This window comes from Pteropus vampyrus, unplaced genomic scaffold (genome assembly GCF_000151845.1).
Source record: "Pteropus vampyrus isolate Shadow unplaced genomic scaffold, Pvam_2.0 Scaffold43, whole genome shotgun sequence".
Classification (NCBI taxonomy): domain Eukaryota; kingdom Metazoa; phylum Chordata; class Mammalia; order Chiroptera; family Pteropodidae; genus Pteropus; species Pteropus vampyrus.
This window is the reverse complement of record NW_011888824.1, coordinates 8826320-8837951: the sequence shown is the minus strand read 5'-3', so window position 1 is coordinate 8837951 and position 11632 is coordinate 8826320. Positions and strand designations below refer to the sequence as shown.

At 31.0% G+C, this 11632-nt stretch overlaps 1 protein-coding gene across 1 annotated transcript in view; it reads right to left on the bottom strand.

Moving 5' to 3' along the window:
* Positions 1 to 882: 882 nt before the first annotated feature.
* TBC1D32 (TBC1 domain family member 32) overlaps positions 883 to 11632 on the bottom strand; it is a 174437-nt gene continuing 163687 nt past the window's right edge. The window contains exon 33 of the mRNA XM_011358802.2: positions 883 to 4672. Within this exon, the coding sequence (XP_011357104.1) occupies positions 4553 to 4672 (120 nt within the window). The 3' untranslated portion in view covers positions 883 to 4552. The remainder of the gene's footprint in view (positions 4673 to 11632) is intronic.

Here is an 11632-nt window from a genome sequence, read left to right as displayed (position 1 = left end):
TATAAAACAATTAAAAAATACACTGGTAATCCATTATACATTGATCTGGTCTACATCACTAAATCTAGAGTATAAAAAAATAAGCCTTTTAAAAAAGGAGGAAAATGTGGGAAAATTGGATGAACTATAAAAATATGTCTAATGTTGGACTGAAAAGGACTTTTATTTCTTTTCTGCCATTTTATAACTAGTAATGAAAACATAAGTAAAAAAATATAATCTGTTTCTCCTGGAAAAGTCTGAATGAGGGAAAAGGTTAGAACCAGAGGTAACACAGTGACTGATCCATGGTAGGAATTTAATAAAGGTATATTGAGTGACCAAATGAATAAATAATACAGCTGAAAGAGGACTGAACTTAAAGTCTAAAGAGTTAGGATCCAGGTCATTCTACCACCAACTAGCTACACAAAAGCAAATAGTAATAGCTATAATTTATCGAATACTTACTATAGAGTTGTTATAAACACATGTATTACATAATAATCCTGTGAGGTAGATATCATTGTTATGCCCATTTTACCCACAAGTAAACTGAAGCACAAAGGAGTTAAAGTACTTGATGATAGAGTGGGCTCTAAATTCAAGCAGTCTACCTCCTGAGTTCTCGATTTATGTACTGCATTTTATCTTCCCTCCATATAATCTTGGGACCCCCTCTTTACTTTCCGAGTCATAGCTTCATCGTTGGTGAAATAAAGGTTTTAGATTAGATGTCCTCTAATGTTCTATGTATCTAAAAAGTTTATCCTATCTAAAAGGAATTTGGATTTATATGTGTAATTAGTACTCTAAACTAGAGTTAGCAAACATTTCCTCTAAAGGGCTAAATAATAAATATTTTAGGTTTAGGTTTCACACAATACATAGACCAATGAGCACTGTGTTCCAATAAAACTTTATTTACAAAAACAGGCTGAAGTTTGTCAGCCCACATCTAAACAGTCATATATAATAAAGGAATAGTAAGGCTGGCTTTAGCAAGAGCAAATTTGGAAATATTCAGCATTATTGTGCTAGGAGATATCTTAAACCATCAGATGTTCAAGTCTTTTGCCTTCAGATCTACATCATCTAGGACATATGACTGTCTCAGTGATGGTTTTCAGGAAGAGAGACTATACATATTCAAGCATGAAATTAATCTATCAGGTTTTCTAAATATAAGCGCACATTTGCACATGTGATGTATTTCAAAAAGGTGTATTCTAGTTTCCAAATCATGGTTAGATTCCCAGGCCTGGTCACATAAGCCTACCGAATATATGTTTTAGCCAAAATAATATCCATATGCAATAAAACAATCACACACATACATAAGCACACACGCACACTCAAACACACAGAAGGAAAACCTTTATACATACAGATTTTTGTTACCACCTTTGCTAAATAGAATTTAGTGAACTATTATTTCTATTAAAAATACATTCCATAGTAAATAGAAAACATATTTGTACCAAAAATATAAGTTATTTCCTTCTATTGTACCTAATAAAGGAACTGAAGGGAAAATGTGGTCTAATGTTTCACACTCTGTTCCTTCTGTATAAACATGATAATTTAAAATAACTTTGATATTTATTCAGCAAACTGCTCTGTGCCTAGCACCAGGTTAGAATTTATGGGAGACAGGAATTAGTCAACTTGGCCTCTGTCTTTAAGAAGCTTCTACTTAATTTTGGGGAGATGACATTCCCAAAGAAAAGTGTACACTAATAATACATCTGTTGAATAATGCTGGCATTAAATAACAATAAAAATTAAAAAAGCAATTCAAAATAGTAATTTCTTATATGTAAGACTATATTTATAGATATAGATACAGATGATACAGAGATATAGATATATAGTCAAAGGTGGTTAAGAAATCTCTTATAATTTGAGAGGAAGGGGAGAAGCCTTTGGATTAGAGTGACACAGTGAAGTTTATTGGTAAAGTTCCTATGCTAAACATGAAGTAGAGTAATATTTCTTGAAAGTAGACTGGGATAACTAAAGATGTGTAACATAAAACTAAAAGCAACACTAACAAATAAAATATATCTAATTAACAAATGAAGGCCATAATATAGAATCGACTAAAACATATAATTAATTCAAATCAATTTGGGTAGATACCCAGTGAAATGTGTCTAGAAAAACACAAACTTTGCTAACTCATCTCATGACCATTAAATCACAATTATATTTTCCTAGTCTTTTGATCCCATGCCTCCTCTAGCTACCACCCATATTCTCTTTCCCTATGCAGTGATACTCCTAGAGAAAACAGTTTCAAAATCTTTCCTCTCAGCATCATTTAAACCTGCTCCAACCAAACTTCTGCCCTCATTACTCCACCCAAAACTGGTCTTATCAAGGTCACCATATCCAGAGGTCAATTCTCACTTGTCATCTTTGTAACCATTTTCATAGTTTTAAAATTCACCTTCCTATGAATACTATAGACTCTGAATGGGGATGCTGTATTTTAATTATCTTACCTTGAATATTAAAAGTATTTCATTATATGTGTTACCGTCGAAACATGTTTGTTTATGAATGACCAAAGAAATCTCCTTAGTATCTTGGATTTAGAAGATCAAATTAGAGCATACCATAATTTAATAATCATAAATTTAGGTAGCATTCTGTTAGAAAGTTTATATGAATTTCTGAAACTTACTTTATCTTCACAGATTCTTTGGATGTCTATATATCATGAGGAAGCCTAACTAAAAAGATTAAATTTGACAATAGATATTCAGAGATTTATACATGCACACTTAAATTTTCCATCATTCTGTTTACATTGTATCGTAAAATATATTATATTATAATGAGTCCTGTAAAATGCACTAGGTTCCTTCACAAATTAGAAATAAATTTGTCCAAAGGATTTATACTTTAACTAATTAAAAACAAAACTGAGAGGCAAGACAGCGCTGTATTCATTTCTCTTATAAAGAGTATTCTTAAAATAAAAATAGGTGGCAAGAATAATTCACAAACTACCATATTTTACATTTTATTTCACCAAATAAATTGCTCATTGTTCATATCATTGATCATGTCACTGTTCATAAGATATTTTAAGATATTTATCAAATGAAAACAAAAGCCTTCTGGCTTCAGCTAAAGTCATTTTTCCGAAATGTAATTGCTATTATCTAGATCTTATTTCAGTTTCCAATCAAAATCACTAATGAATATTGTAAAATTAAGTTACAGTTTTTTCTCCATTTGTATTCCTGAATAATAAGAAATAAAGCTGCAATTTCTTAGGACCAATGACAATAACTCAGGAACAAAATGAGGGCAAATGAATCCATGAACATGTATTACAGGTTCTGCACAAGAGCTTTCAAAATTAAGTTTGAAAGTGGACTAAGCTTGGTGTTTTAAGACACCTAGGACTCACTTACCTCATATTAGCCAGAGGTAGAGTAAGCAATATGTCAAATTAAGTTGCTCAATTTTCTTTTTACAACTTTTTCAGTGCCCTTTAGGAATACCATTACTGAAAAGCTATTGTTAGCATTTACAGCATAAAACCTGATTTTGGAAGGTTGATATTGCAAGAGCCTAAATATCACAAAATTGAGAACTGTATTGTACTAGTTGTTTCATTTTACTAAAAGGAAAAATGAGTTTGTGGATGAGCCATTTTTGGTTGAAAAGGGGAAAGCTTTAGAATGTTTTTAATGGTTGATTTAAAAACTTGCTGAAATTGATGACTAAAAAATAATTTTTTGTGTGTGTATTACTTTTCATATATTAAATGTGACAGTAATAAGAAAGCAGACCCTTGCATATTGTACTAATCTCATTGAAGCAGAGACTTCTATTTAAATAAAACATAGTGTTAGTCATTTAAAATAATTTAGAAATCTATTCTCCTTAATGTTTTCTAGTTGAGTACAAATCAAATCTATCACCAAGGAAAATGCATAACAAAAGAGTCAAATGCTTATCAGTATGAAATAACCAATCTATCTTTTAAATGAACCATGTAGAGACTACATTTCATGTGAAAAAATATAAATTGATATAAGTATCAAAGCAATTCCTAGAAAAACAATTATGTCTGAGGACAATAGTTTTCCTACAACTTGCCATGATAAATATCATTTGTTCCTCCACGTGGAAAATAAGCAGTTGTGGTTTTATTTTCTTTGTATGTGCTGACATAAAAAAGAAAACTGGCTTTTCCTTGTCTCTATAGTGCTGCTTCTTTCCAAACTCATTGGCAAAAAAATATTTTGCTCATTTGGTGAAGGAGGAGAGATATAGGTTGGAACTAGGTCTTAAACATAAAGAACCATAAGTAACCTAGATCGGATTCTAAAACCACCATATAAAACAACAAATTTGTAAAAATGAATTCATTTCATGTCAAAAATTGAGCTAGTACCTACTTAGAAATATTATTAAAAATCTCTCAGTATTGATTTACAATATGTGTATTCACAAAGCGTATGTTGTTATGGACACAGACAGAAAACAATCAAGTCCCACTGTTTCTTTTAAAAATAAATAAAACATAAAATTATCCAGTGCCTCTAATGATCTATGTGCTCTGCACTCTGATGTTCCGCATGTCTCTCATTAACACTGGTCGGTAGCTTTGTTCCAAAATTTCCATGTATTCAAAGTAATCACTCACTCGAAACCCATGTAGTGCTTCTTCCTGTCAAAAAATGTAAAGGGAAGTTCATTCTCTTGGGTAAAGACACAAAATTCTAAATTAATAAAATTTAAATAGTTGGTGTATCATTTTTTCAGCTATGGATGGGGGTTTTATATTGCTACTAAATGTGTAATTTTTTATTTAGTAGGCTATGTATGTATATGATAGCAAGAAAGCATGTCCCTATAAAACAAGTGTGTTTTCAAAACCCAAAATGTTTTACAGCTAACAAAAATTAAAACTCTTAGATAATGAAATCTCCCTAATATTTTAGATATAATAAAGTTTCAATTATAGAACGATTTTTCACATTTATAATTAGTAAGGATCCTAAAGCTTTTCTATTAAAGGATACTATAACTTTGCAGGAAAATGTGTTTATAGCAATTGTTCATAAAACTTTTAACAGCCTGCAATTCATAATGTGGGTACTATGCATGTCTATACTAATTTGGAATTTAATGATTAATGTTCCAAATGAGGCACTCAAAAATAAAAACAGTAGGAACATCCATTTACAATCTTAGCAACTTTTAGGGAATTTTATGACTATTCATCTTAGCATCTCCAAATACTAGCTATGTAGTACCTACCCTTCAAAGTAACCAAAAAAAAAAAAAAAAAACTGCAGAAGATCATGCTTGACCCAATGTAACAAGTATTATGTTAGGAGTTTTGGGAGTTACAAAAATTTTTGGACAATTCATGCCTATCTGGAGATTACAGTTTAAAGATAAGTTACTAATAAAAGAGCAATTCAAAAGAATATATTATATTAGAGATAATCATATACCATATATTATATTAGAGATAATCAGTTTATAGATGAAAAACATCGATGTAGAGTAACTAGGAAAACATTGCACGATTCTCAATAAGAATGTTTTTAAAGATGTCACTGGTTACTTATAAGTTACTAATAGTTTACAGCTTGCAAATAACTTAGGAGAAAGTTACACTTATTTTGCCATGTATCACCTAAAATCTGGGTAATTTGGGTGGAATGGTAGTTGAGACTTTTAAAAAAATTATTCCAGATCTACATGGTTGATATTACAGCTAAAGAAACAAAATGATGTTAAATTATATATATAACATTATTTCATTAAGGCTAGAGCTAATTCTACTCTTAATTTTAAAATAATTATGATGTGTCATCCATTGTTTCATTTCTTCATTCATTAACTAATTCATTCTTTTATTGTATGTAAGATTCTTGGTTATAAACATTAATGTCTGAAGTATATATATTGTGTCTCCGGTTTTAATATATAAGCAACTAAATCTTAGGGAAGATGATCATCTTATGAATAGTAGAAACACTGGGTCTTTGTAAATTTCTCTCCAGTCAAAAATGTTTCACTTTGTCCTTTCAGGTAAAAATAGAATTGACCATCTTGTTGTTCAAGAATTCATCTTAAACAATTACTTTTATAAAAGTCATGGAACTATTATAAATTTATCCGTTCTCTTCATTCAAATAATGAGTGATTTGGAATCGATCACCTCTTCACTAAAACTATACCTAAGTCAGAGAGGAATTAATAGTAATGTATTATCCTAACCAGAGAATAAAAACTCAAGGCTGGAAAAATTGTTTTAGTACATATTCATGATTTTTAAAAGAATGTATATTGTTCATTAAGTGTGAATTACAATCAGAGATGACAGCATCTGAACAATAGCTCATTCTTTTCTGGGCAAAAATAAGCAAAATCTATTTTAACATTTTAATTATTGTTCCACTTTAAAAATAAAAACTACCTGTGGAGAGCCATAGCATTTACTTGGTTTAAATGTATTTTTTCCTTATAATGCATTTTTTTAAATTATAGTTCTATTTTGGTCATAAGTTTTAAAATTTAAAAAACAAAAAAAACAAACAAAACCCTGATAACTATACTGAAGAGACACCCATAAAACTGGCAAATAAGGTTTTTAAGTCTTATAAGAGAAGAATTAAATAATCGCTTTAAAGGTAATGTTTTTTAAATGATATAGTTCATTATTTAAAATTTGCAGGAAATTTGTTTTGAATAAAATTTCAAAATCTCTGAATTCTACTTTCTGTCTTCAAAGTAGAATATTTTTTCATTTTATCTTAAATGTTCTCTACTGGCCTTTTAGTGAATAACTTTTCTTTGTAATTTTGACCATTTAGACTGCCAGCGTATCATTCAAGTTATTACAGATCATTTCCTAAGAAGACTGTTTTAATGTCATTTGTAGACCTAAGTATACTGGACTCTGTATAAAAGTATGAATTCTCTTATTCTTTAAATAGGCAGACGCATAATTATATGAGGTAACACTATTCTATTTTATATAGACAGCACACTATTTGTTCAAGAAAAGCTTACCTTTAATGGGTTACTACTCGAGTAGTTTATGTCTTGGTTAGGAAGTTCATTTTTATATCGCATTTTCTTTTTACTCCTAATGGCTTTCAACCAGTGTGCCTTCACTTCATTAATTCTGAGTTTCAAATGTTGAATCATCAAAAAGCATTAAAAATTATCATTCTAAAGTACAATGTTGCATGTACATTCAATATTATATGATAGGGTTACATACAGCTTCCTTCTCTTCTTGTATATAGAATGTAGTTTCAAATATGTATCCACTGGTTTTCTATTACTATTGAGAATATTTAATTAGAAGGTCCACTGAATTTAGGATCATATATGTTTTTAAAGGTATGTCTATTACTAGTCACTGAAAGACAATTTGACATACTAGAAGGAACATAGGGTTTAGATTCAGACAAAAAAGAAGGGGGCAGGGGTGGTGGTTTAAAGTCCCCTGTTTTAGTTACCAGACATCTGAATTGGGAAAGTTTACTGACTCTGTAAGCCTCAATTTCTCATGTGAAAAGTGTGGGCAGTAACAGCATAAGATTGTGCTATCTGAAGTCCTTATCATGGATTATAAAGCCTTGTATGATCTGGCTCCTATCTCATCTCTTACCATTCTTACTCTCATACCTTGTTCTGGCCACAATGGTCATCTAAAGGTTTTCTAAGAGGGCCAAGTTCATTCTTACCTCTCAGCTCATTCACTTGCCTTTCTTCCCATTTAGACTTTACCCAGAAGTCTTTCAGTGCTTTTTCCTTTGCTTCATTCAGGTCTCTGCTGCCCCTCTCAGAGGAGGCTTTGCTGGACTCTAACTAAATAGCACCTCTGATTCACTCTCTGACTCTCATACCATGTTTGACATCTTTATAATAAGATCTATCAATACCTAATATTATATAATTATTCACATATTATTTATCAGTAGACTGCAAGGTCAGTCCAGACAGAGATATAGTCTGTCTTGTGATAACAGTACCTGGGAAGCAGTTGTTGCAAGATAGCTGAACAAGTCAATGAGAGAATGCATACCTGTAAATCCCTTTGCCCAGTGCCTCACATTCGATAAGCAGTGAAGATGCTACTAGTGGTCATAATAATAACATTTTTAATTAACTGATGGTCTCTGAAATGCTTGAGCTAGATTTTCTTGATCACACTGAAAATCTACAATGTAAGTATGAATGAGCCCATCAAAGATTATTGACTCCAGTGTCTGCTCTTCAACCCCTTACCAAGGAATAATGGAGCAATTCATCTAAAATGTTAAGATATTTAGATATCACTGTCTTTCTTGCATCTTCTCAGGAATATCCCTGTTATGGAAAATGAGCTCCATCTATACTTTCAAGCATTATTTTTATCAGTTAAATTTTTCTAAAATAATTTCCAGTAAATATGTTTTTAGAGATACCGAAAGCCCTATAAATTTGGAATTTGAAGTGAAACAAGGACTCTCAGGGTGGCAAAGATACAAAGCACGAAAAGATCAAGTGTGCTAACATGACATACCATGGTTTTATGGTTTTAAGATTTGAGGACCAAATTTAGGTATTTTTTGATATGCTCTTCTCTAAATATTTAATTATTAATGTATTTAAAAGGTAATTTTTAAAAAGATGTAATAGCTCTTTATAAAAGAAAGTATGGAGGAGAAAAGTAAGTCACTTTGAGTGAGTTAAATTGTAACAAAGAGTTGATTCTTATTAATAGTCACCAGAAAGCATATAAAAGTTTACCACAAAAGGTATAGAATTTATTATACACTGAAGTTACTTAATAAAGAATTTGCATTAATGTCAAATCTTACACAAGACGCACCAAATTATATGATGAGCAACATGAGAAGGGTTTTGTGAACACAACTCTACTCTTTACCCTTGCTAGATGTGAGCTTTTTTGTATGTGTCTGACTAATCATATGGAAAAGAACCTTCTTTCCTGGTCAAAAGGGTAGAAACACAAACAACCTGCAGGTAATGTTTCTTCTAGTATATTCTTCCTGAGGTGCTTGGTAAAATTAGAAATCCCTGGATATCATATCTCCAAACTGTTGAATCCCTGACGTTGGAATTCTGGATTTAATCTCCAAAGTTAACATTTTTACATATTCTAAAAGTTTCAAGCTACTTGAGAGTTATTACTGCAATTGGACAACTCAGGCCTTTCTCATGAAAATTCTGTTTTAAAAGATCTGAGGAAGAGTCTAGATTTATATAATTTTAATAATCACCCTAGTGATTCTTAGGATCAAGACAGTTTAAATTGAGTGTGTAGTTCTAGAGAGAATATGAGATTCTTAAAATATTTAGGAGAGAATATGTGGCTCTTAAAAAGATTTTAACTCAGCTGAGAAGTACATGGGCATATGTGATGACTAGAGAGGTGATTCAATCTTGGTTGGGTAAATGAAGGAATAGGTCTTGATCAGATAGGATATAAAAGAATTTTCTTGACATAGATCTGAAGGTTATATCAACATCAGGTATCACTATAATATGATATACTAAGACATCTTGGGGCTGGAGAAAAAAATGGGAACAAAAGTATAGAGTATAGCTGGACTCAGTGGAAAACCCTGTTTCCTCTCCTATATCCTGTATACATCTTTTCTTAAATAACAAAAGAAAGATGGGAGAGAGATGGCACAGGAATGTAGAAACTCAAATGACTAAGTTTTTATTTAAGAACTTACAATGTACTAGATAATGTTCTAGAAGTATTTTACAGATATTATCTCATTTCATTCCTCTACAACCTTATGTGATAGATATTATTTCACACCCAATTATATGGATGAGGAAACTGAGGCGTAGAGAGTTTAAGCAACATCCTTAAGTTATACAGTTAGCAAGAGACAGCCAGAATTTTAATTTGGGTGAACTCAAGTGATATAAGAACAATGCAGAAAACACCTGCAAACCACAGCTGACATAATACTAAAGATGTTTTATCTATTCCCACAGAGAGTGGATTATTTTTAATATTATGTTCACTTTTGTCTTTTAAAAGCTTAATATTCAATTGGTTTTTCTCAGTCTAATCTCTATTTCTTACCCTGTCAACATGTTCTGAATCAACAGCCACACACACACACACACACACACACTCCTCTTGATAATACTCATTGGGCTGAAATTAAACAGATTTCTTCATAATTATAAATTGATTTTGCCATAATATGTAGGATTTAATTGAGATATTTAAGAAAATTTATTTGGATGATGTTTTTCTCTCTGGAAGTTTGGTCCCTCCAGATTTTCTGAACCATCACCTGTCACAGATAAAAATGTTCAGAACCCCATGTCTAAGGACTAAGCTTTTCAGCATACCTTCAGAAGTTGCCTTCTAGCTCAGTGCTAATCTATTAATCACCACAGTGGGGAAATGTACTTAGCTGCTTTATTATCCAACCCACATTTTTGTTGTGCCTGCAAGAATATTATAAAAAACTCAGCCAATATCTCACCAGTATCAACTTATACCTATGACATTCATCTAATCTAATATTTAGTGGTTTAATAAAAAGGGGAAAAATAAACAAGTTTTTGTTTGTTTGTTTTATTTTTTAGTAAACCTAGGCTGCCTATTAGTGTTCACCACCTTCTGGTCTAAGAAATTCTAAATACTCGTTTTAATGTATTGACCAATCATGAAGAACTGTTCAGTGGGCTATTACAAATGTAGGCAATGAGTCTAGACTTTTAATTATCTGCTTTAAAATTGTGAGGTGAAACCAAAATGAATACAACAGGGTTGATTTTTGTTATGCTTCTATCCTATCACTTTCTGTCAATACATGAAACTTAAACCAGGAAAAGAATTGCATATTTTCGATCTTCTGGAACCATCTCATTATCTGAAGTTTTTCAGGATAACCAATAATGGTGGAGGACATAATATGTTTGTGGTTTTTCAGTATTTTGGAAACTAATTCAATTCGGCCTGATTATTTGAACTTATTTATAATAGATGTTTATCTCCATTTATATAATGAATTAATATCCTCCTTTAAAGAAGGTAGTTTTATTATAAAAGTATGATCCCATTTAAAAAAACAAAAAAGTCCACATATATATAAATATATATAAGTAAAAGTCTCCTATTATACTTTATCTCCTTTCTTCTCAGAAACAATCATTACTAAATATACGGAGTCAGAGAATAACATATAATCTATATAAGAACATTATTATGGCTATGACTAATACATGAAGAATTGTTGATAAGTTTTTTTTTCCTTGGTACAAGGCTGAGATTTTGCATCAGAAAGTACAAAACATAATTTCCAAGGTTTAATTCCTACAACTATAGTTGACTGAGAGATTTTTAGATCATGTATCTATTTCTGACTTAGGGGATCTTCTGAGGGAAGATAAAATTAACTTTATTAATCAAAATTTCATGATCAGTTAATATGTAACTAAGTGAAGAATCGTATTCATATGTTTATATACAAGAAATTATATATAAAAATTATATATAACAGGACTCACCTCTTCACTAAAACTATACCTAAGTCAGAGAGGAATTAATAGTAATGTATTATCCTAACCAGAGAATAAAAACTCAAGGCTGGAAAAATTGTTTTAGTACATATTCATGATT